The sequence below is a fragment of the Cetorhinus maximus genome, chromosome 24, assembly GCF_964194155.1.
Source record: "Cetorhinus maximus chromosome 24, sCetMax3.hap1.1, whole genome shotgun sequence".
NCBI lineage: Eukaryota > Metazoa > Chordata > Chondrichthyes > Lamniformes > Cetorhinidae > Cetorhinus > Cetorhinus maximus.
Genome location: NC_135902.1, coordinates 34553982 through 34581101, shown reverse-complemented (window position 1 = coordinate 34581101; position 27120 = coordinate 34553982). Strand labels below are relative to the sequence as shown.

The 27120-nt window shown below is 40.4% G+C and overlaps 1 protein-coding gene across 1 annotated transcript in view; it reads left to right on the top strand.

Annotated features, from left to right (window-relative positions):
• ttyh2 (tweety family member 2) overlaps positions 1–27120 on the top strand; it is a 144047-nt gene that overhangs the window by 8054 nt on the left and 108873 nt on the right. The window contains exon 3 of the mRNA XM_078571005.1: positions 17013–17185. Coding sequence (XP_078427131.1) covers positions 17013–17185 — 173 coding nt within the window. The remainder of the gene's footprint in view (positions 1–17012; positions 17186–27120) is intronic.

The following is a 27120-nucleotide window of genomic DNA, read 5'->3' as shown; positions in this document are numbered from 1 at the left end:
TCATGTGCTGAATGGTCATTGTGTAACGCATTCACTAAGTTATTATGGGAGCTTTATTGGTATCATAGCTAATGGCCACCCCAGTTATTTTATGTCAGGAGAGATTGCAAAGTGTATTGTACTCTATAACTTATAGAATGTTAAATTCATTCTATTTCGGTGATTTTAATATTTTGAGACTGAGCTAACCCCCCCCTGGGGAAAATAGTAGAATGCTTCTGTATGAAAATAAACTCAAAATTACACAGAGGCATAATATTTACAGATAGTGACTGAGAACATGTAATTAAACAGAACTGTTGTGTTCTGATCCCACAAAAAGAACATTTTCATAACCTTGAAAACAAAAAGACTTATTGTTTATGAGCTGTCATTAAAATAATATTTAGTGTGACCTGAACAAAAACATTTAAAAAGTCACATGGACTTTGAGAAGTGACAATGGACCTGCACACTCAGCAGCTTCAGATCAACTCTCATTGGAAAGAAACACTAAATTGGAATTTAGCCGACCTGAATTTTAACAGACACCAACACGCTTTTCCAATGGCATGCACTTGATACAAATCCTCAGCTGGCTAAAATCAATACCATTTGTGGAGTTGCTAAGTGGAACAGTACATTAGAACATCAGAGTGCTGCAGCATGGATTGTGGCCATACAAATTCAATGCATCACTTCTGCGGTATGGTGATGGTCTAATGTGTTCTGATCTCAGCTGTTTTTGGGGAGGATTTATGCAAAGACCATTTAGCTCCCTCGAGAAAGGAAAAACTTTCAGTCGGTCCTAGTGGGATTTCTCACAGCCATCTGCAGCAACATTCATAGTGATGTGGGAGCTAGTTATGTGCATGGCCTAGGGAGGCCAAAATTGAGGAGGAAAATAGACATTTATAAGAAAATCCATTTAAAACACCTTCAATAATATTTAGTTGAATTTTGCAGATTAAATAATGAACAATAAATGGGACAACTGTGATTCACAAGTATTAAAGCAATATGACTAAACTGCCATGTCACCTGTTAGCATCTGAATAGCAGTCCCTGTGGGAAAAGTAGAATCATCGATTGTTAAGCCGCAGCTGAGCAGCAAATCAGAAACAGAACTGGTGTAAATGGACAAGGAAACGAGTGCCATCAAAGCAAGACTATTTGAAATAGAACTTTCAAATGTCAAGCATCGCAAAAACAACTCTTTTGTGATAAACCAAAAACACTAATTCGATTGCACGTTCTATCTGCTATAAATGTTTAAAGCTCTTAACCCCAGAATACACTTGTAAACATTTTTGCAATGGCCATATTTCTTATTACAAGGTTCAGCGGGCATATTATTTCACTAAATTTTCAAGAAGCATAATTCTAATCAAATTGTATTTCCTGCTATGGTGGTGTTAGTCTGCAGTCTTTATGTGCACCCTGAGTAGTGATAAATAATGCCTGAAATTGGCAAAAAATGTTGAGTTTTAAAAACTTGTACATATTTAAGCATATTGCAGATTGGAAGCAATAATGTTAGTGAGCTGTATGAAAAGCTTTGATTTGCTTTGCATAAACTAATGATCCAATTATATTCACAATGTATCCTTCTTTGCCTCAGTTGCGTACAAGTTATTGCTTCTAAGTGTTCTTTTCTAATGAACAAAGGCAGTTCCAAAACAAAAACAGAAAATGCTGGAAAAACTCAGCAGGTCTAACAGCATCTGTGGAGAGAAAAAAAAGAGTTAATGTTTCGAGTCCTTATGACTCTTCTTCAGATTCAGAAAGACTCGAAACGTTAACTTTTTTTTCTCTCTACAGATGCTGTTAGACCTGCTGAGTTTTTCCAGCATTTTCTGTTTTTGTTTCAGATTTCCAGCATCCGCAGTATTTTGCTTTTATCTAAAGGCAGTTTCAAGTTTGCCAGTTCAAGTAAAAATTCTGAAAAGCCTGATAATACTTGATTAAATTGTCTGCCTGTCAGCTCTGTTGTTCGCACACTCACCTCTGAGTCAGAAAGTTGTGGGTTCAAATCCAACTCCAGGACTTGAACACAAAAATCAAAGCTCATGCTCTATGGGAGTGCTGCACTGTCAGAGGTACAATCTTTCAGATGTCCTCAGGTGGGTGTAAAAGATCCCATGGCAGCATTTTGATAAAGAATAGGGGAGTTATCTCTGGTGTCCTGTCCATATTAATCCCTCAATCAATTTCACGGAAGTGCATTATCTGGCCATTATCACATTGCTGTTCATGGGAACTTGCTGTTCATTACAACAGTGACTACACTTCAAAAGTACTTAATTAGCTGTAAAGCGCTGTGGGACATCCTGTGGCTGTGAAAAGTGTTATACAAATGCATGTCTTTCTTTCTAGATGAGTCATCAATAATTTCATTTTATGACATTGCATTAAGATAATTGGGCGCAAATATGGGTAATAAATTCTTGCATGGCTATCGTTGCAGAAACATTCACTACAATGAAAAGGGCCCCTCGGGACATTGTTAGGAAGTAACAGAGCAGAGTTATTGCACAGCTGTGAGTACCATTGTTTTTGATGGGAAATGTGTCACTAATGTGTGTTAAATATAGTTCAGATCAATTACTGAGTTATTGATCTCCTTAAGGATACATTTTGCAACCTATTGTGCCAATTTCTGTAAGAATTATCAGCAAGACTGTAAAATAGTCTTGAGACCTACATTCTACAACAGTCTCCAATCTCAAGAAAGCATATTTGTAAGGTTTGTTCTTTCTGGTAAGTTCTGTTCCTATGTATTCCATGTAGATGCTGTCTAGGAAAGCCTCTGTTGCGTGCCTATTCATATTGAATAATTTCTGTCTGCATGTCTTAGGACATTTTGAAAAAGCATGTTGGCTGCATTGGATTTCTTTTTGACGTCTTACTATCAAAGCCAGCATTTCACTTTCATTTTGTCTTCCTATTTGACAGCATCTCTTAACCATCGCTTCATGCCTAATGCCCAGGGACACCACAAAAGAGGAGAAAACTAGAGCTCTACAGGATAATCCTTTTTAAAATACCTTCAATAATATTTGGTTGACTTTTGTAGATTAAATAATAGACAATAAATGGGACAACTGTGATCCACAAGCAGTAAAACAATATGTCATCCGTTGCCATCTGGAATGCAGTCCCAGTGGGAAAAGTAGAATCATCGACTGATTTTTAATCTGCAGCTGAGCAGCAAATCAGAAACAGAACTGGCATAAATGGGCAAGGAAACAAGAGCAATCAAAGCAAGACCATTTGAAATAGAAAGAATGCTGCTGCCTGTCATTTTTCACTTTTGGTGAAGTTAATAGATGGCTTTTTCTTAATCGCCCTACAGTAATCTTAGTATCGCTGCTATAAAATAGAAAACTTACTATAGAATCACAAAATGGTTATGGGACAGAAGGAGGCCGTTCAACCCATCATATCTGTGCTGGCTCTCTGGAGGAGCAACTCAGCCAGTCCCACTCCTCTGCCTTTCCCCGTAGCCCTGCAATGTCTTCCCTACTTATTGATTGCAACAGGGAGTGTTGCAGAAAAATGTGGGAGAAATTTACAAAGTGAAGACAATCTCTAGGAAGACATCATTCTCTAGGAAGTCTGAGATATTTCTTTTGACAACACGTAGGTGAGAAAGAGATCCTTGAGGGCCTTGAAGAAGTGACATTGTAGGATAGGAAGTGAATAAATTGTTAGAAATGGAATATCTGTATTTGAATAGGCAAGGAACCAGACAAGAACAGCCCCAAGAACCTAGGCCATCAAGGAAGTTTTGAATTGTGTCTTGACGTGTGCTATAATGGAAAGTGAAAATCAAAAGCATAGCATTCCAGTGTGTCAGCTGACATTAATTCAGTTGAAGTTATATTGTGAGGATTTTGCAAAGCATCATACAATACCTGTTGCAATTTTGTTTAAATGGGCCTTTTTTGTGTTGAACTCTGAATTGGTGGCCTGTTGATTTAAATTTGCCAATGCTTAACCCTGACATTCTGGAGAAACTTGTTTCTTCCCGCTGAGCAAAAGGGGGAAGAATGTTGATGTGTATAACAAACTTGAGTGATGTTGTGTAAACAGGAGTTTGCCTTTAGGTCAGCAGCTCTTGTTTCAGTACCTTTTTGTATTTATGCAGGCAAATAATTGCTGTTACACAGTTTAAACTTTTTGGAATGGTGTGCATGGGGCACTTGCCTTTTGGAATTGAAGGAAAATGAGCTTTTGCTGCAACATGAGTTTTTGTGCTGCTAGAATATAGCTAAACTCATGCAATGATGCAGCACAGAATAAGGCCAATTGGGCCACCTTGCCTGTGCTGGCAGTTTGAAAGCGTTATCCAATTAGTCCCGCTCTCCTCTTTCCCAATAACTCTAATATTTCTGTTTCAAATGTTTATCCAATTCCCCTTTGAAAGCTATTAATTAATCTGTTTCGACCTCCCTTTCAGGCAGTGCATTCCAGATTAACAACTTGCTATGTCAATGTTTTTTCCTCACATCACCTCTGGTTCTTTCACCAATTGCCTTAAAAGTTGAAAAAAAAATAATAAGAGAAAATGCTGGAAATACTCATGAGGTCAGGCAGCACCAGTGGAGTTGAGCAGTTAACATTTCAGGTCGATGACCCTTCAGAACTGAGGAAAGATAGAAATATCACGGGTTTTGAGCCAGTGGAATCAGAGAGGGGACAGGAAGGAGAAGAGGGAAGATCTGTGATAGGGTGGAGGCCTGATCAAACCCAAGAAGGGAAATGGAAAGCAATGAAGGTGAACAAGGCAAAGAGACAAACGGAAATCCTGTTAGAGAGAAGAGCAGAACTTCTTCAAGGTGGGCATTCCTGGAAGAAATGTTCTGTTTTTATTTCCGATTTCCAGCATCTGCAGCTTTTGACTTTTCACCTGAAAGGTTTTTAGATATTTAAATTACAATAATCCTAAACCTCAGCAATACTATCTGTTGAGTGGCTCAGTATTAAGCCACTAAGTGCTTGAATTCTCAGCTGTAAGGTTGTGGGAGTTGAATATTTGTTGATGAATTTCAGTTCTCAGTAGAGAAGTTCTCTTAGTCAGGTTTTCTGTCTCTCAGGGAATCTGATTTTCTCCAGTTTACATGTTTGAATGGTGTCTTAATTTCTTTAAACTTTTCTCATTTTGTGTAAATTGCCATAGTTTGAAATATTATTTTTATTTCAGATTTCCAGCATCTGCGGTGTTTTGCGTTCGTGTACTTGAAATGTTGTTAAAGTGCCAGTTTAAGAAGTGCGAGATCACTTTTGTTTCACCTCATAAATCACCTCTTTACTCAAACTAGTGGTATTGTGGCATTTTCAATTTGTTACAGGTCAGTGAAAATAAAAGATGTAGAATAATATCACAGAATCTTTACAGTGCAGAAAGAGGCCAATCAAACAATCAAGTCTACACTGGCTCTCTGAAAGAGCATTCTACCCAGTCCCACTCCCCTGCACATGCTATCTTTTTAGATAGCAATCCAATTCCCCTTTGAATACCTTGATCGAACCTGCCTTCACCACCCTCTCAGGCAGTTCGTTCCAGACTCCAACCACCTTCTGGGTGAAAAAAAATTTTCCTCACGTCACTTTTACTGCTTTTGCCAATTATTTTGAATCTGTGCCCTCTAGTTCTTGAAGCTCTCTAGAGTGGGAACATTTTCTCACTAGTTACCCTGTCCATACCCCTCAAGATTTTGAATACCTCTATCATATCTCCTCTCTTTTCTCCCAAGGAAAACAGACCCAACCTCTCCAATCTATCCTCAAAGCTACAGTTGTTTATCCCTGGAATCATTCTTGTGAACCTCTTCCGCTCTCTCTATAATGCCTTCACATCCCTCCTCAAGTCTGGCATCCAGAACTGGACACAGTACTCCAGATGAGGCCTAACTAGTATCTTATATATGTTCAACATGACCTCTTTACTTTTGTACTCGATGCCCCTATTAATAAAACCCTAAGATATTATATGCTTTATTAACTGCTCTCTCAACATGCCCTGTCATCTTCAATGACTTATGTGCATATACACCAATGTCCCTCTGTTCCTCCAGCTCCTTTAGAGTTTCTCCCTTTATTTAACACTGTCTCTCTATATTCTTCCTGCCAAAACGAGTCACCTCACACTTCTCTGCATTGAACTTCATCTGCCACTGTCTGCCCAATCCACCAACATGTCTATGTCCTTTTGAAGTTCAAGACTTCCCTCATCACAGTTGGCAACATTTCCAATCTTTGTATCATCTGCAAATTTTGAAATCATGCTCTGAACACCACAGCCTAGGTCATTAATATACATCAGGAAGAGCAAGGGTGCCAACATTGACCCCCTGGGGAACAGCACTACAAACCTTCCTCCAATCTGAAAACCAACCATTTATCACCACTCTCTGTTTCCTGTCACTCAGCCAATTTCTTATCCAAGTGCCTTTTATTCCATGAGCTACAACTTTGCTCAGAAGTCTGTTGTGTGGCACTGTATCAAATGCCTTTTGAAAATCTATGTACACCTCATCAACAGCGTTGCCATCATCAACCTTCTCTGTTAGCTCCTCAAAAAACTTCAAGTTAAACATGATTTTCCCTTAATGAATCCATGCTGGCTTTCCTGAATTATCCTGCACTTGTTTAAGCGATTATTGATTTTGTCTCCAACTATAGTTTCCACAAGTTTCCCTACCACTGAAGTCAAATTGATGAGGGCAAGTTCTGAAATTGTGTGGGAAAGTGGAGTTGAAACCCAGGATCAACCATGAGGGTATTAAATGGTGGAGCAGGCTCGATGGGCCATATGGTCGTCTACTGCTTCTACTTCTTGTGTTCTCCTGTAGACTAATTGAAGAACAGTGCACATCTTGACTTTAATTATGAATGTGTGGTGGTGTGAGTGGCCTTTTCCTGCTGGGTGGGGGAGGGCTGAGGGCAGAAGAAGGGATCCCGGCAGTTCTCTTTGCCAAATGCCTCTTGGCTGAGAAACAATTTCAAGAGGATATTGAAGGAACCTAACAATAGGTTTTGATATAAGTATTGTTGCTTTTGTAATAGGTTTAGATTTCCTGTTAAGTTGGAGTTAGAAATAGTTTAGTTGTATCTGTCCTCGGCTATCTATGATGTTACAAATTATTGCCAAGTTGTATATTTCTTAGTGATTAAGATGAAATTAACTATTTGGTGGGATTTTAACACATGAGCCTATTAGTCCATTGGTACATAAATGCAGTTAGCACGGTGTCAAAGTGCTGCATGTTCTGTCTGGCATAGATTTCCTTCTAAGTCAGTGTTTTTAAAAAAAATCATCAGGGTTCAAGATCACAAACTGAGTTGAAATACTGTACAAAAACTTAATTTCTCTTTCTGCAGTCCCCTGTGATTGCTTGCATTGCACTTTAGGTACCACATTATTTATGAAGCACTCACATTGCACAAAACGTAAAACCATGTTTTTGGGTGCAAAGCATTGATCTAAAGAAATATTGATGTTTAGTCTTTTGAGGTTTTTAGTGAAATAATTGAGCAAATCTAGACTTGTTAGTTCAAAGCACAGGAATTTAGATCCACATATTCTCAAAGGATGTATGTCAGATTTGAACTTTTTTTCTTGAATTGAGGCCAGGCATTTTCTATTAGTTTGAAAATCAGAAGTACTCACTGCAAACTACTTGCCTCCCTGAAGGTGACTAGCCCATCCTTTTGATGGAGTCGATGTACATTTATTATTAATTTTATCAGATCTTGTTCAAGGTGCTGCAGTCACCCTGATACCCAAGGCAGTAGCGGGGGAAGCATAAATCAGCTGAGTTTTCTGCTCTTTATTGCTGCACTGTGATGCTCTTCTGGACTGTTTCTGTGAATGCATACACCTGATAGGCTTAGCTCTGCAGTCCATGATTAAATAGCCTCACTTCTATGAATATGTGTGTGGATAGCCTTCAGGTTGGAATTGTACTCCAGCTTGAATCAATGCCTTTAGTTGAGGGAGGGAGATTATTTTTAAACAGAGTGGAATTAGGAGATCTGGCTGAGTGAGCCATAAAAATTTGAACCCTGTAAAATCCTCAAACGCAAGTTCCCAATCACTGGTAGGTAACTGACGAAGGTAGAAGATGCTCTCTTCGATAGAGGAAAATCTGATGGCAAGACTACTTCAGCAGCTGGCTTGGGTGACTTTGTTAGAGGACTGGGAAACCTTATAGCTTGTATGTTGGGCAATCTAACATGGTTGTAAGCATGAGTAACTGTATCTTGAATCAACTTTAGATACTTATACAAGGCTATCCAGAAAATGTGACTGCAGTAAATTCTATTAAGTCTTGGGAGTCATAACCTAAATCTCTTAGATTTTTTCTAGTTGTAGAAGAATTTTTTTATCAACAAGGGGCCATTACAGCCAAACTAGATACTATTATTGCATGATTTCACACATGTACCCTTTCCAGCTACATAGCAGTAGAGTGGGACACTTTGTTTCTGGATTTTGAACCTTAGGACACAGAGGTCATTTGTAGTGCACTTATTCTTGCTCCTGGTGAGATTAACATATCCAGTCACAGTATTGAAGCTTGGATCTCCCTAAACTGAATGGGTCAGTAGCACACCAAATGAGGGTGCAGTAGTTTAATATTATTGCTTGACCAGCATAAATCTACAATAACAGGTTCTTGTGTTTCACTCTGCATGCCTGACCTAAGTGCACTTACTTTGCCAGCTCATTTACAAAGCTTTCCAGTAGAGATGTTTTAAAAGGTTGCTGTAATTCTGCGAGGCGCCCTAGGGTAAGCACAGCCTTTCACAGTTCTTCCCTTTTAGCATTTGCCTATTGTTGAGGACATTTAGGGCTTTGTTTACTGGCTTTGATATGTCATAACACTATAAAGCCTGAATGACTTAGGTGCTGAAGTGTGTATTAAAAAGCTGTTGCAAAAGTATATTCCATCTCTATTAATTTGAAAAGCACATTCAGATGCCAATTTGGGTATAATTGACCCATATTTCCTTGACTATGCCAGAAGCTTTAATGAATATAGAAATAATTTATTCATATTATGCAGGAATCTTCATTTTAAATCTTCATGTTAAGTTAATGCTGTACAGCCAAAAGCAGCAGAGGAAACTGATAGGCTTGGAAGATGAAAAGTGAAGCACTGAGATACAGAAGTGTTGATAAACAGTAAAGGGGAGCTGTAGGACAGAAGGTGGGTGAGGAGGAAAAAAGCTTGCCATAATTGGCAAGGGAAATAAATAGCTTCAAGTTATTTGTACAGCTTAAATTAAGTTAGTCTAAATAGTGTCCTAATATGTTATGCTGACGAACCAATGTACCATTTGTTTCACTCATGGACTGTTGTCTCTAATCCATGGGATTCGATTTTTTTTGAGACAGAACAATTTTGGTATACAGGATTTCTTTCACACTAAAAATCTGTTTTGATTGAGCAGAGTGGATAAAAATACCTCGTTTGGAAAGGTGTTTGCTTACAATTGCCACAAATTCTAAGTCTTCCCACCGGATGACTCAGTCCATCTGCGTATCTGAGGCATTAAAATGGGTAAATGATGACGTGCGGACCAGATTTATCCTGGCTGTGGACCATGTAATTGCATTTAATTTTAACCAATTAAGTGCGTCCCAAGTTCCGTTTGGGAAATATCCTTCATTTCCACCACCCCCCCACCCCCACCCCCGTCCCTCCCCTCAACACCTCCATGCCCTACACTGCTGAAGGATATTTGGAGGTTTAAAATTTCTTACTTAGCAATGACCTAAAATATGAGCTCTTAAGTGCAACTGATTTGGAGCTTCACAGTATATGGGTGATTATTGAAGAACCTGAATTTTTTTTATTTACAGAGGGCATTTGGTGCTTGTATACTCCTACAGCTTACTGATCTTTTGTTTTTCTAGCTGCAACTGGCTTTGTTGTTAATTGGTTGTACACATTTTGCTTGACCTATTTCACCCTGATTATCAAAATCTGTTTATCCGATGGTGTAAAAATCCATGGGGAGCAGCAACCTGAAAGGTTAATCCGGCACAGTGACCTTTCTCCTCAGATTTGCAATTGGCTCATTAACTGGGATGGGTTGAAGGCTGCTCGGGAATAAACTACCAATGAGTCAGGCTGAGGAATAAAGTTTCATGATAGGTGCATTATTTGTTCACAGTACAATATTTTCCATGAAGGCAAATGCATCAATGATTTGTTGCAATCTAGTGACAAACTATACTCTCAAGTGAGATGCAGATAACCTAGCAATCAGCAAAATCAGTTTAATTTCCCCCCTCCCACCCAAACAAGTGAAATCCCTGGATTCTTTCAATGTGGTGGGTATATTGGCTCAACAAGATTTCTCCCTTAATGTCAGTGGGAAAGCCTCCTGAAATTTATCACATCCAATCCAGGTGTGTGTGCATCACCTTTAATACTGTGTGTCATTCTAACATCATGATGAGTGCGCACCTCTTGGCCTGTATTTGGCAGGAAAAGAAGCAAAGGCTGTGCAATTTGGACTTTCATTCCTCCCAAAGAGGACCTGAATCATCTTTATTGCTCTGAGGGCTCTTTCTTAATCCTACGCCAAACATTGCTTGTTAATTCCAGTGTAGGTATGGAGAAAGGACAACAATGCAATGAGTTACGCACAGATGATTTGCTGAAAGTTGAGGCCATCAGTTAAACTGTCTGAAATCACACACCAAAAGCATTTTTGACTGAAGGCAAGATCCTGACTGTTCCTCTGTGCATTATCTCCCAACAGTTTTCATTATACCATCATATGGTGGCTGGTGAGTGACTGAGTCATGACAGTAAGCATAGGTTTGTGGTTATTTTTGAATCTATGTTGGAATAAAGTCACTGTTTGATGGTGAACCCTATGAAAGTGGTGTCCATGAAATGTGCAAAAAATTGTTGCTTGTCATTTAACTTAACTCTGCCTTTTCCGGCCCCTTGCTTGTTTGCTTGGGTATTAACAATTTTCAAAATGTAAACCAAAATGCTTCTCCCTGTTTTTGCCTGAACCTACCTATATAAATTTTACCTGCCTTTGTGGGGTATCCTGCTGAATTTTCTTTTGTGTTAATACCAAAATTGAATCTTGGAGGAAAAAAGTTAAATTACCAATAAAAGTAGGCGATGTCTTGAAATGGTTTTGAATCAAGAAGCAACTGTTGAGGGGTGAAATTCAATGGGTGGAATGGCCTTCCTCATCCTTGATTTCTCTTATGTTATGTAGCAAGTAAATATGTACAGCAATGGAGTTCAGAACGTTGAGAACCCTTGGAGGGGACACAACTACAGACTGGGATTTCATATAAAAACCAATATATGTTTTTCTTGCTTGCTTCACTCTTTGTACCATTCCACACTGAGCTAAGTAGAAAGTCATGACATTCTTGGAAAGTGTGGAATGATACACAATGGAGTAAAGTTATGGATTAATGGCGCAAGAGATATTGTGTCTTCAAGGATGAGCAATGTACATTTCTTTTAAAATAAAAAAATCAGGGAATTTCAAACGATCTTGCTCAACTCCCTCAAATTGGAGGTCTCCTTATATTTTTTTTCTCCCCCTCTTTCTCTTTCCCCTGTGCCCTCCCTCTCTAAATTTAGAGAAAAATATGACTGTAGCGTGAGGTGGAAAAGGGAAACTTGACTCAGTTGCTGTGGTTGTAATGCTGGTGCTGGATGGTGTGGGCAGCAACCAAAAGAAAGTGATGTTTTTGCATCTATCAAAGATTTCAGCCTACCTAGAGAAATGACAGAGCTAACTGATGGAGATGATTTTGTTGAACTGTCTTGAATGTTTTAATAAGTGCAATGAAATATGCTTATTTTCATATAGTAATCATGCCTAGTCAATTTACTTTGAGTGCAATTAACTTTATTTATCAGCTTGCGTAACATTTAGTTTTATATAGAGCATGCTTTCAAGACTGTATTTATTTTACAAAATTGTAATGGTCGAGCTTTGGCCTTGTAAAATAACAGATTGTGGAATAATGGTGTAGAATATTTAGCAAAATGTCCTTTTTTTAAAAAGTGCCAATGCTGCCCTGAGTTGGTAGCAAGTCAAAGGATGCAGTATATGTCACTGCTGGGCTTTGAGACTGGATGGGGAGGCTTGTTTTTGAGTTTTGGTTTTACAATTTTCCTGTGGTAGATAACTTCCGATACTTCGTTGTCATGTCTGTTATTTAGTGGTTATGCAGCTTGAGTGATTGTGATGCTGATGGTGCACAAAACAGTTTTTTCCTCCCCATTTAGCCTGGGACTGTTGTGACCAATTTTAGTCTTGGGGTCAAATTCAGTTTAAATCCGGTTTGTACGGGTTTAGGACTGACCTGTACCTCAGTGTTCTGGTCTAAGGTTGATTGCATAATTATTCACAAATCAAGAGGAAAATTCTTTTTGTTGTTGTGAATGAGCAATGTTCTTCAAATAAGCCATGGAAAGATACACACAGCAAATCAATATTGCATACAGTGAGAACTAAACAAAGCATGGCAGTACTGTAATGTTTCATTTGTAAAGATAAAAGGTGTTGGTAATGTACAAAAGGTTTCTTAAAATCAGGCTAATTATGGCCTCAGCAAAACAGTTCCGATTTTCTTAACATACTTGGGCTCCAAATATATTTTTGGTTTTAAGTAGCTGAATGAGAATAAACCTATTGTTGTTGGTACAGAGAAATTCAAGAGAAAGCAAATGCATTGGTGTGATAGTAAATTAACTAAATTTGAAAGTGGAGGCAAGACCACAATTTGTGTCAGATTAGGGACAAGGACGGCTCTCTTGCAAATGCTTTATTGTATGTGAGCAATGTGTTATGACTAGCTTTCCATTTTGTCATGCTACGTCAGGAAGTTCTTCTCAGTCTGTTGAAACCACAGATTCGGTTAGTGCCAATGGCCTGATCATGAAGGCCTCGAGAACACCTCATGGTTTGCTCTGAAAGAAAGTGTTAGTTACCAAAGCTCGTGGTAGCAGGAAAGCTCAAGTAGCCTCTGCCCGTTGTCATTTATCTTTCCCAGGCCATGATGCTGAAGGCAGGAAGGCCATGCCTCATGGTTCATGGCCTCTCTTGTGTTGAAATCCCCCAGAGAGAGGTGGCTATGAGCAGAATCCCTGTCTTTCACCTCCGTAGTGGAGCATAGCATTGGAGCATAGATACTCATGTGGGTTAACTGGCACTGTTTGATTCGAGATGCGGATGCAGAGAACAAGTTTTGAACTAGTTTGAGGGGGGCTCTATCATCAAGAGTAGAGAACTCCTTCTAACAAAATCTAAAGCTTGTTCACATGTTTACTCTGAACTCTTCCCCTGGCAGATGAACATGTAATGTTCTTCCTTTGACCTGCTCTTAGCAAACTTAGTCTCTTGTAAGGAAGGTATGTCAATGTTCAGCCTGTCAAGTTTCATATCGATCACAGCAGTCTTGCCTGCAATACTGGCCAGCTGCAAGTCATTCATCAACTGTGAATCTGCCAAGCCTACGTCCTCAGCGCACTCCTCTACAGTGGTGAGACCTAACCAACATATCCTAGGCAGGAGAAAAAGCTGAACAGTTTCTACTTTTGCTATCTCAGACATATTCTCGGCATCTCTTGGTAGGTCACCAACTTGAGGTCCTGAAACATGCTAATTCCATCAGCATATACTCAGTGCTAAGCCAGTGACATCTGTGCTGGCTCGTCCATGTTCAATGGATGGATGACGGCCGTATACCCAAAGATCTCCTGTATGGTGAACTGACCACTGGGTCACAACCTCCTGCAAGTCCGTGCCTCCACTATAAGGACATCTGCAAGCGAGATGTGAAGATGGCGGACATTGACACTGACAACTAGGAGACAGTCGCTGATGATCGTGATTGCTGAAGGCTGACTGTTTGGAAGGGCAAACACAAACAAAAAGCTCAGCTTGCTGAGAAGAGGGTGCAGAGAGAAAGCAGGCCAGCAAATCATGCACCTTCTCAGCCCACTGTCTTTGCAGCTAATGCAGCAGAGATTGCCATGCCAGAATGGGGCTCCTGAGCCGCACTGGACAATGCTTAACATAGAGTTGACTGCCACGGCTCAAACCATCGCCTTACAAGATGGAAGGCTGCCACTTTTAGGAAACTGCAGTGATTTGGAGGCAATATTGTGAAGCAGAATAATAAATTCCCGTTATCTCCTGGTTAAAACTGAAAACCTAGTTAGTTCAGAATCTCTTGTATCTCTTTCCCTATCTTGGTAAATTATACAAGGGTAAGTAGGTGGTGCTTCTATATCCTCCACACAGACCATCTGTTGGAACACCTTTTTTTGAAAAACTGAAATTATGTATATAGTGCATATGAGCAAGGCAGTGGATTAGTCACACCCTCACTCTAAACCCAAGGTGAACCTTTTTCACCAGTAAACCTGATCTTTAGCTAACTGATGAAAGTGCAAGATGTGGCTTCTGCCTTTTATTTAGGCAGTAGGTGTGTCTTCAGGACTGGTGTAGGAAAGCTTGTTTGAAGCTTGTAATATTGTTATTTAAGCTAAGTGTAGAGCCATTAAATAAATGAGATTTAAGAAGCAAATTGACACTGAATGAATTCAATTCTGAACTAATACAGTATTTAACCATTTAAACTCTGTTGTGAACATTTGCAGTTACATTCTGTAATTTGTTTGGTCGGGGAGTGAAAATCGTGCTGATTGGCACCTAACATTCATTGTTACAAATATGACGTTTATAACTTTGTTTTATGACCGTCTGTTTAAATTAAGTTTAAAATTGAGCAGTGAAGTGTGTCACATGACTTGCTCCGAATCCTGCTTGACAACAAGCCTGGGTGGCTTGGTTGCTATGGGAACAGTGAGGCCCAGATTTATTTACTGGGAAGGAGGTGCAAGATGTTCGCACCTGTAAACAATTACCAGCGCAGCTGTGCTGATGGCAGCTATACATTTTTAATCTCCAAGTTTCAGGGGGAGGTATTGGGAGTGTTAGGTTTTATAGACAGCTTAAACTGTCTATTTAATTCTAAGGTAGAATGGAGTTGGGGGTCTAAAGAATAGCTAATTAAGCTTTCTACCTGGAGACAAGGCCCATGTGATTCACATTGCTATAGGTATAGGCTTTAGGATGGAATGATCCATAGAAAGTCATTGTAGGATTGCGTTGCAGGTTTTCCTAAGATAACTCTGAGAGAAAGGAATCAGAGAGATAGAGGCAGCCAGTCTCTATTGTTCATCATGCAGTTTGCGGGTGGAGCTTGTGCTCATATTGAAGAAACCAAGTTCATGATGGTTTAAACAAGGCTGGAAGGTTCGCCTAGCTTTGGCTAGAGGAAGGACTCTCCAGGGTAACCCTCACCACAAAAGTCAATTTGGAGATTAGAAGTCATCTGGCTGGAAAAGGGAAAAGCAAGCAAGCCATCGGGAGCTGAGAATAGTTTTGGACTGGTTCCTGGAGAAAAAGTGTCCACTGTGCCCACTTAAGGGACAGTGTAAAATATAACCATGGAGGGGGATTTTTGGTCATTTTAATGACTAAATAAGCAAACTTTTCTGTAGTTACCTACAAAAGTTGCCTACAGAAATAGTGTTTAGTCAATGTTGCTATTTGTTTGACAAATAACCCAAAATTTGACATTCTTAAAGGAAAAGAGGCAATAAAACTATGTTTTTGAGTAAATTTAAAACAATTTTATTGTTTGACAACTCAAGAAAACAAGAACAATGTAAAACTTGTCAATTGCAGTATAGTACAAATTACGAATTACAGTACAGATACTGTACTGTACTTAAGAGTGGAAGTAGAGGGAATGGGTGATGTGGCTGATGCAGACGTTGATGTGGATGTAAAGAACGATGTTATTGTTGACTGCTTCACCTTTTGTTTCTCAATTTTGTAAAACTCTACAAAAGGCACTGCTTCCCATGCTTGTACCATGGTCTGTTGCCTGTTTTTTCAAATCTTCAGCTGATCTTAGATTTCCCATCGTCTTGGTTGTGAATTGAGCCTTCTTGGGCTCTTCGTCCTGCTCCTGTTCCTGTTCAGTTTTGTTTAATTTTATCAGTTCAATCAGTTCTTCTTGATGCGATTGAAGCAACTCAGCCACTTCATCTGTGTCAGATCATCAAATCCCTCCCCTCCAGCTTGTTTTGCCAAGTTAATAACCTTGGCCTCTTCAGCATCCATATTGGGAAACCCTGTGAAATCATTTACAGCCTCAGGCCAAACTTTTTTCCAGCAGGCATTTATGGTTGAAGCTCTAACTTTATCCCATGAGTCCTTAATTATGCCTACTACTATGAGGATGTTGAATTGCTTCCAGCAATCATGGACTGTGGCTGAAGGGCCTGCTCTCAGAACATGAAGAATGTGGCTGAAACTTTGTCGGGTGTAGCAAGCCTCGAATGGGGCTGTATCCTGTAAGTCACAGCAAACCATGTGCTGTTAGAGACGGCACATGAGCAGTGCACACTTCCTACATATGAAAGGCAACATGGAAACATTGTGTTTTAATTGCCTCTAAATTCAGTCTTTTGTTTATTTCGGGACCAGTATAAGTTTAGGTGAGAAGTTTTAAATGTTAGAATACGGATGGGCGAAGATTTAGAACTGCGATCAGGTGTACAAACACTTGCACGTATTTGCGATAGAGGGGGTCGCGAATGGGGGAATTGACTGTTATTGTGTCAGCCATAAAAATGAAGTGATGATCGCTTATATTGGTATATGTCAGGATATTCTAAATCCAGGTACATGGTAGGAATTCCAAATTGGTTCAGACAGTCTATCACAAGCAGAGAAGATATCTCCATTGAACTACTAGCACCAGTGGGCTAAGTAATCTATGCCCTGTCACTGATCTACGTTATAATTTTAAAAATTACAAAAATGAAGAACCTTTGCATTTATTAATTGATAATTGAAGACACGGGAGTTATTATTGCTGTGATGTAAGTGGTAAGCAAATCTCTAGCAACTTTTAAAAAAAAAAGTTTTGTCGTTTTTTGTTTTCTCAGGCACTGATATTTTTGGCTGCGATTGCTGCCATCGGCTTGGCCCTCAATTTGATTTTCATTTCCATTTACTTGTTATGCCTCTGCTGCTGCAAGCGAACTGATGATGAGGAAATCAAGAGGCCACATTCATGCTGCGTCATGTGGACAGCTGTGACTGCTGGCCTTATCTGCTGGTAAGTAGAAGATATGAAAATTGAAATGAATAGAGGGGATTGTCCTTTGAGCTATTATGAGATGCATTTTCCTCTTCTCCTCAACCTGTCAAGCTCTATCAACAAATCTTTAAGTGACAACACTTCTGCCAATTTAAATCCACTCATTAAAATTCTGCTTAACATTTAACTGTGCATTTGGTGAGGTGGCATTGACTTTTTTGTGTATGTGTCTGTAAAGCTAAAATTGGTCACATTAGCAATGATTGTTCAAAGTTGTCTGCATTCAGTGAGATAGCAGTTAAAGCTCCCTGTGGGCAAATGCACTTTAGAACCCAAGTTTGATGTTTTTCACATTGATCAACTTTGATCTCTGTGGTTGGCGTGATGCAACTGATGTCACGGTGGGCTGGAGAGAGGATAATCAAACTCGGATCCTATTCTTGATTATAAAATGCATATTATTTCTGGAGCAGATTGGATTGATGTGATTCCTTCCATGGTGAACAGTATAATGACAATCCATTATTATGGCTGATGAGCAAATGGTTATTTGGATAACCTACTAGAGGACAACAGAGTCCGTGGCATTGTGGCTCAGTGTGAATTGGTGTCTCCAGGAGAGTACGAGGGAAAATTGGGAGCAGCAAAAAAAAAAATTGTGTTTCTCTTTGGCTAATCTTCCCCTTTTTCATTTCCTTGAGCTGTTTAATTTTTGCTGTTGTGAAATAGAGACTTGGTAGCTGTGGCCTAGATTGATGAAGGTATGCATGTCTGCTTGGGTAATGGAATAAAAGAGGAGGAATTTGGAGTTAGAGGGCACAGAAGAAACAGAGAAGAACTACCACCACCACCAAGGGTAGAAAGAAATATGAAGATGTCGGAGTGAGCAGAAATGTATCTTGGAGAAAATATGAAGTGATCTGTAGTGGCCCTTTTGCTGATAAAGTTTGGAAAGGTGAATCTTCATGTGATTGGGAGAGGGTAACTGTGCCGGTAGGGAATTTGTGAATGGCTAGGTTGAGGAACATGAGGACAGAGAAATCAGAGAAGATGACACAAAGAACTTTTTGTTTAACTTGAAGTCAGAGTCTGGCAAGTCATTCAGTGCAAAAATTGAGGCAATTTCATGGAGGTTAATCTAAAATGGGGTTTTAATGAATATGAATGAAGTGTGAGGGAAGTGAGCAGGCAAAATATGACTGGGAAGGGAATGACAAACTGCTCATGTGTAGCAGTTTAGGAAGGGGATATGATGCAACATAGTGCTGGATGGAGCAACTTGGGTGAGTGGGAGGAGATCATAATTGGTACCTGTGCCCAAGTTTTGGAGCGACCCAAAGTCTCAGTGTCCAAGGTTATGAATGGAGAGAGCCTTGTGTGTGAAGGAAGAAGTATTTTGTATGGTGATGCAGATGGGTAGCAGCAGAATGGTCTGGGGAGGGGGGAGACTGACTTATGGGAGGGTGCATTGAAGGTTGATCCCTAGTTGTAAGCACTCAAGAACGAAGTAATAAAGTTAGCTAATGGAAGAGAGCCAGTGCATGCACTAGGGGACATGTTAGAAGATATTCAGAGAGAGGATGATTTAGCATTGCCTGAAAGTCAAGGACAATGGATGCCAGTTCAACAAGAGTTCAGCAAGAGATTTCTTTGATTTACATAAGCTATTGATTTACATGCTACAGCGTAGGGAGGAAAAAAAAATACATTCATATGGTACCTTGCACGTTTTTTATGTTGTCTCAAAGAACAGCCAGTTCTACAATTTCAGTCATCATCTTCCCCTCCCATACACAGGATTTTTTTGTGTTTGAATTAATGTAACAATACTGCCCTTGGGAATAAAAACGTGTCCAGTTTGTCTGTGGTAATATTCCTTCTTGGATTGAATCAGATTTATGCATGGTCATTAAAATCACCTAACTTTTTTTATGTGAGGAAATCAGATTAAACGCCCTCTAAAATGGCCTAACAAGCCGCCACGAAAAGTTATAATCAGAGTAAAATAGCATGGTACTACCGAGCATCAACCCAGGTTCTGGACTCAAGAGACGACAAAGGCACATCCAGCCTAGTCAATTTTGCAACGTTCTCATTGGGGCCTTGTGCCAAAATTGGGAGAGAGATACCACAGACTAGTCAAGCAACAGCGTGACATTACTGTAAGTTACAATTCTGTGATTAAGACAACGGCCCAGGCTCCTCCACCCCTTATGTCCTATCTGACCAGCAGGACAGACCCACCAGAGGTGATGGCAGTGACATACAGTTGGGAGGGAGTGGCCCTGAGAGCCTTCAGCATTGATTGCAGATCCTATCTAGTTTCATGGTATCAGGTCAAACACAGGCTAGGACACCTGCTGGTTACCACCCACCACTCTCGCTCAGCTGATGAATCAGTGCTCCTCCATATTGGAGGAAGCACTGAGGAACAACACGAATGTGCTGAGTGTGGGACTTAATGTCCATCACCTCGTGATTCCATAGCACCAATACTGACCGAACTGGCTGAGTCGTGCCAGACTTGACCTACAGCAGGTGAGGGAACCAACAAGAGGGAAAAACCTACGTGAGCTCATCCTCATCAATCTACCCGTCACAGATGTATCTGTCCATGACAATATTGGTCGAACAGTACCTATGGAGATGAAATATCATCTTCACAATGAGGGCACTCCCCATCGTGTTGTGTGGCACTATCACTGTGTTAAATGGGATAGATTCAGAACAGATCTAGCAGCTCAGAACTTGGCATCCTTGAGGTATTATGGATCAATGTCAGCAGCAAAATTGTATTCTGTAATCACATGGCCTGGCATATCCCTCACTACTGTTACCATCAAGCCAAGGGATTTTTTTTATTCATTCATGGGATGTGGGTTTTGCCGGCTAGGCCAGCATTTATTGCCCATCCCTAATTGCCCTTGAGAAGGTAGTGGTGAGCTGCCTTCTTGAACTGCTGCAGTTCATGTGGTGTAGGTACACCCACAGTGCTGTTAGGGAGGGAGTTCCAGGATTTTGACCCAATGACAGGATAGGAACGACGATATATTTCCAGGTCGGGATGGTAAGTGACTTGGGGGGATCTTCCAGGTGGTGGTGTTCCCATTTATCTGCTGCCCTTATCCTTCTGGATGGTAGTGGTCATGGGTTTGGAAGGTGCTGTCGAAGGAGCCTTAGGCAATTTTCCACATAGCTGGGATTCGAGCCCGGGTCCACCATTACCCTGGGCCTCTGGAGTACTAGTCCAGCGACAATACCACTACACCATTGCCTCCACAGTTCAATGAGAGTGGAGAAGAGCATTCCAAAAGCAGTGCCAGGCATCCCAGATCAAAGCTGCCACATCCAGTTGTGAATGATGCTGAACAATTATACAACTAATACGAGGAGCAGGCTCCATGAACATCCCCAACGTCAATGGTGGTGGAGCCCAGCATGTGAATGCAAAAGAAAAGGCTGAAGCATTTGCAGTTACTTTTAGATAGAAGTGCTGAGATGGATGATCCATCTCTGCCTCCTCCTGAGTTCCCCAGCACCACAGATGCCAGTCTTCAGTCAATTTGATTCACTCCATGTGCTATCAAGAAATGGCTGACAGCACTGGATACAGCAAAAGCTATAAAACAGGCCCATGGGAACACCACTCTCTCCAAGTCTCCTTTATTGCTTGGTCAAAGTTCTGGCACTCCCTACCTAATAGCTGTGGGAATACCTTCACCACATGGACTGCAACAGTTCATGAAGTTGACTCACCACCACCTTCACAGGGCAATTAGAGATGGGCATTACGTGCTGGCTTTGCCAGCAACGTCCACATCTTGTGAGTAAAATAAAATTAATATGGCCTGTGAATTGCTTTCACTGGATCAACTTTGGGTGGTTTGTGATAATGGGAGATGGAACTAAAATGGCAGCCATATCAGCGGAGGAATAATTAATCCTTTCAATACTTTTTAATTCTTTCACAGGATGTGGGCATTGCTGGCTAGGCCAGCATTTGTTGCCCATTGCTAATTGCCATTGAAAGGATGGTGGTGAGCTGCCTTCTTAAACCGCTGTGGTCCATGTGGCGTAAGTACACTCACAATCCTGTTAGCGAGTTCCAGGATTTTGACCCAGCGACAGTGAAGGAATGTTTATATAGTTCCAAGTCTGGATGGTGTCTGACTTGCAACGGAACTTCCAGGTGCTGGTGTTCCCATAAGTCCGCTGTCTTTGTCCTTCTAGGTGGTGGTGGTGGTTGCAAGTTTGGAAGGTGCTGTTGGAGGAGCCTTGGCGAGTTGCAACAGTGAATCTTGCAGATGGTACACACTGCTTTCACTATGTGCCAGTGGTGGAGAGAGTGAATGTTTAAGGTGGTGAATGGGACGGTGTCGTACTCCTTGAGTGTTGTTGGAGCTGCATTCATCAAGGCAAATGGAGCGTATTCCATCACTGTTCTGACTTGTACCTTGCAAATGGTCGATAGGCTTTGCAAGTCAGGAGGCGAGTTACTCAACACAGAATTCCCAGCCTCTGACCTGTTCATGTAGTCAAAGTATTTACATGGCTGGTCCAGTTCCGTTTCTGGGCAATGGTAACCCCCAGATGTTGATGGCAGGGGATTCAGTGAAGGTAATGCCATTGAATGTCAAGGGGAGATGGTTTAATTCTCTCTTGTCGGACATGATTTGTTTCACTCTTGTTGGAGATGGTCATTGCCTGGCAATTGTGTGGCGTGAATGCTACTTGCCACTTATCAGCCCAAGCCTGAATGTTGTCCACGTCACCTTGTAAACCAGTACAGACTACTTCAGTATATGAGGAGTTGTGAATGGTGCTGAAACCTGTGCAGTTATCAGCGAGCATGCCCATTTCAGACCTTGAGTTGGAGATTGCTGGTGAAGGAGCTGAAAATTCAGATTGGATCCTAAAGTTAGTGTTGCTTTATTATGGTAGTGACGCAAAGACTCCTATGGAAGGACAACTGTTTAATCTACATAAAATGTTTTCATAGGAAATATTTAAGGTGAGAGATAATAGTTAATTCCCCAGTTGCCTCAATCAATCATATATTTTGCCTTCACTCCTGACTTGATGGTAGTGTTTGATGAAGGTATAATTCCACAGAGGATATCAACTCCTATTCCCTTGCCTAAGTGACCATTTCATTCTGTGATCCTACTTAATATCAACAGGCAGTATAATCCAAGAGGTATCACAGCAAAGTACAATTTGACTGCATCCAGGTGTTCACTTCCAACTAGCGATCACTAATTGAGAGTGGAGTTGCTGGGCTTAGACTGAGCTGAGGAGGAATTTCTTCTCTCAGTCATTAGTGTTTGGAATTTTCTTCCTCTGTGAGCAGTGAAGGCTGGGTCATTGAATATATTCAAAGCTGAGTTGGACAGATTTTTGATTGACAATGGAGTCAAGGGTCATGGGAGGCAGGCGGTAAAGTGGAGTTAAGGCTACAATCAGATCAGCCACGATCTTATAGAATCACGGAGCAAGCTTGAGGGGCCGAATGATCTACTGCTATTTATTATGTTCTTAGCCTACTGGAGAACTAACTAAATGTAGAATTGCACCTGATAATTTTTATACTTGTATAACGTAGCACCATGTGATTTCTTTTAGCCACAAATGTTGAGTGAAGCACTTTCCATTGTGGTTCTGATGCAGGCAGATAAACTTAATTTATGTGCGGTAGAACAGTCAGGTCAGCAGTAACCATTTATCAAGCACAAGATTTTGGTTAGAGACTAGTAGTTTTGTATAAAATTGAATAATTTGGTTGGAAAAGGATTCCAGTTGACCAACAAAAGAGACATTGTCTTCAAACCCTTGCTGGAGAAGTGTCAAACATTTACAATATTAATAAATTGAATCTTCTTGGAATTTTGATTCTTGTGACTATGCCCTCTCAGTACACAGCCAAGCTTAATTTTATCTTATGACTTTCAGGCTGATGTTTAGTTACTATCTTTCAATTTTAGATTTGATAGTACAGCAGTTGCAAAATCTTGTTCATAATGAACCCAATCTTTTCCACCTTTTCCTAATTATTTTAGTTTGGTGAAAAGGTAATTATGTTTCACATGGTTCAGGATTTAGGCTCATTCTTCAATATTTTAAAAAAGGACATAATTGTTTTTTTGAAGTTTTTCCCCTGTGGTTTCATAAGTTGTGATTTCCTCCACTTCGATTGATACTGAAATCTCTTGAATTTTTCTCCTATTATTGAGATTGATCATCTTTACTTTTAGTTGTTTGGTAGTACAGAACTTGAGTATTGCTGAAAAAAGAGATATGTCCAAAATGTTCTCAGAGTAAAGGATCCCCTAGAAAACAGTGACCATAGTATGATAGAATTTAGCATTCAGTTTGAGAAACTTGGGTTGGAAACAACTATGCTAAACTTAAATAAGGGTAATTACAATGGAATGAGAGCAGAGTTGGCTGGAGTGGACCGGGAAAGCAGTTTAGCAGAAAAGACTGTTGATGAACGACGGTAGATGTTTAAGAAAATAGCTCATGTCTCTCAACAAAGATATACCCCAGTGAGGAAGAAGGATTCAAGGAAGAGGATAAACCAACCAGGTTAACCAAAGAAATTAAGGACAGCATCAAATTGAAAGAAAAAGCATACAATGTGGCAAAGATTAGTGCTAAGCCAGAGGATTGGGAAATTTTTAAAAACCAACAAAAGATGAACAAAAAAAATGAAGAGGGAGAAAATAAACTTTGAGGGTAAACTCACTAGTAATATAAAAACAGACAGTAAGAGCTTCTTTAAATATATAAAAAGGAAGGGAGAGGCCAAAGTAAACATAGGCCCCTTAGAATGAGGCTGGGGAAATAATTATGGGGAACCAGGAAATGGCAGAGGAGTTGAATAAATACTTTGCTTCAGTCTTCACGGTAGAAGATACTAATAGCATACCAAAAATATTAAATAATCAAGGGGCAAAAGCAAGGGAGGAAATAAATACAACAACTATCACTAAAGAAAAAGTACTAGGGAAATTAATGGGGCTAAAGGCCAATAAGTATCCTGGACCTGATCGGTTGCATCCTAGGATATTAAAGGAAGTAGCTACTGAGATAGTGGATGCACTGGTAATAATCTTCCAAGAATCTTTGGATTCTGGAAAAGTCTCAGAGGATTGGAGAACTGCCAATGTAACACCCTTATTCAAAAAGGGAGGGAGACAAAAAACAGGTAACTATAGGCCAGTTAGCTTAACATCTGTCCTTGGGAAAATGTTGGAGTCTATTATAAAGGATGTAATAGCAGAGCATTTAGAAATACATAATCTAAACAAGCAGAGTCAGCATGGCTTCATGAAGGGGAAATCATGCCTAACAAATTTATTAGAATTCTTTGAGGAAATAACAAGCAGGATAGATAAAGGAGAACCAATAGATGTAATATTTTTGGATTTCCAAAAGGCATTCAATAAGGTACCGCACATAAGGCTACTCAATAAGATAAGAGCCCATGGTGTTGGGGGTAGTATATTAGCGTGGAAAGAGGATTGGCTGACTAATAGAAGACAGAGAGTTGGGATAAGGGGAGCATTTTCAGGATGGCAACTTGTAACTAGTGGAGTGCCACAGGAATCAGTGCTGGGGCCTCAATTATTTACAATATATATTAATGACTTAGATGAGGGAAGTGAATGTGCTATCGCTAAGTTTGCAGATGACACAAAAATAGGTGGGAAGACAAGTGGTGAGGGTGACATGAGTCTACAGAGGGATATAGACAGGTTAAGTGAGTGGGAAAAAACTTGGCAACCGGAATATACTGTGGGGAAAACGCGAGGTTAAGCAGTTTGGCAGGAAGAATAGAGGAGCTGAATATTATTTAAATGGAGGAAGACTGCAGACGGCTGCAGCACAGAGGGATTTGGGAGTCCTTGTGCATGAATCCCAAAAAGCTAACATACAAGTTCAACAGGTAGTCGGGAAGGCAAATATAATGAAGGCCTTTATTTCAAAGGGAATGGAATATAAAAAATAGGGAAGTCTTGCCAAAATTATACAAGGCATTATTTAGACCACACCTATAATACTGTGAACAATTTTAGTCCCCTTATCTAAGGAAGGATATACTGGCATTGGAGGCAGTCCAGAGAAGGTTCACTAGGTTGATCCCAAGTATGGAGGAATCTTCTTATGGGGAAAGGTTGAGTAAGTTGGGTCTGTACACATTGGGGTTTAAAAGAATGAGAGGCAATCTTATTGAAACATTTAAGATTCTTAGGGGGCTTGTCAGGGTAGATGCTGAGAGGTTGTTTCCCCTTATGGGAGAGTCTAGGACCAGAGGTCATAATCTCAGAGTAAGGGGACACCCATTTAAAACAGAGATGAGGAGGAATTTCTTTTCCCGGGAGGAATTTCTTTTCCCGGGAGGAATTTCTTTTCCCGGGAGAAATTTCTTTTCCCGGGAGGAATTTCTTTTCCCGGGAGGAATTTCTTCTCTGAGGGTTGTCAATCTGTGGAATTCTTTACCAAAGAGGGCTGTAGAGGCCAAGATAGACATTTTTATTCAGTAAAGGAATCAAGGATTATGGGGAAAGGCAGGAAAGTGGAGTTGAGGGTTATCAAATCAGCCATGATCTCATTGAATGGTGGAGTAGAATGGGCCTTCTGCTCCTACATCTTATGGTCTTATTTTCATCTTGCACTCATCAGGACACTCTCAAGAATACCAATGTCAGGGGGAAAACAACAATTTATGCTGTATGTGGAGAGAGTGCTGATTGGTTGGCAAGTGGCATTGCCATGGAGAATCATCACTGATGGTGACTAACAGTTAACTGCCAAACATTATCTGAAATTTAAACCAGGCTGCTTGAACCTGATTGGTCAAGCCATTGCCCTGAGGAATGAGTCAGCCAATGGCTGTCACTTATTTTGTTTAGCTGAAACAGGCACAATGTGTGTGCATGTTCTTTTTGCCTATAAAGAGCAGGGCCCTGTGTATTAACATATGTAACTTCCAGTACACACATGTGCACCCCATTGTGAGCCTGACTGACCATCTTAAATTGGTTGTCAGCGTAATTCTTAGCACACTGAGGATTATTTGGCATATTTCCGATATGTGGATGATATATTTGCTATATTTAAATCTGCAGCTGCATGTAACAATTTCCTTACATATCTTACTGGCTCCATCCTGCGCTCAAATTTATCTTTGAAATGGAGCAGTCAAATGACTCCCCTTCCTTGATGTACTAGTTGAGAAATCTGCCAGGGAGCTCTCTACCACGGTCTACCACAAGCCTACATTCACTGGTTAATATATGCGTCGGGATTCTTACAGTTCCACACGCTATATTGTCTTATCGGAAATCTGCAAATAGGGCCCGAGCCATTTGTTCACCATGTAAGCCTGATGCTGAAATAGGGCACATCAAAGGCATCCTGCACGATAATGGCTACCCTGATCAGATCATTTCATGCTGTATATCAAGCAAATTCATGAACGGGCCTATGGCCATCTGTTTTAGCCCTGAAAAGTGCCAGTCTACTTCAGATTATCCTGGCAGGGCAAGATAGCTCAAAAACCTGAGCTTCACGCTGCTACTATGCAGTAGCAACACGAGTGGTATTTGCCACTAAAAGGATGCTGCCGTCAGTCAAGGCAGAAAGATGTTCTGCCTATCACACAAATGAGTAATGCGGTATATGAATTTCAGTGCCAGTGTGATGCTAGGGTATGTAAGTCGTACGTCCCAAAGACTGGCAGATCATGTCAAACAGCATGCCCCAGCCGCTGTTCGCAACAGGTAGGGTACAGACTGACAACCAGCTTGTACTTGCAAAACTCAATGTCCACCATTAGATCTAATTCCACGATTAGGCAACATTTGCTAAATAATTTGCTAACTAACCCTCAATGTGCTAAGAATTGTGCTGACAACCAATTTAAGATTGTCAGTCGGACTCTCAATGTG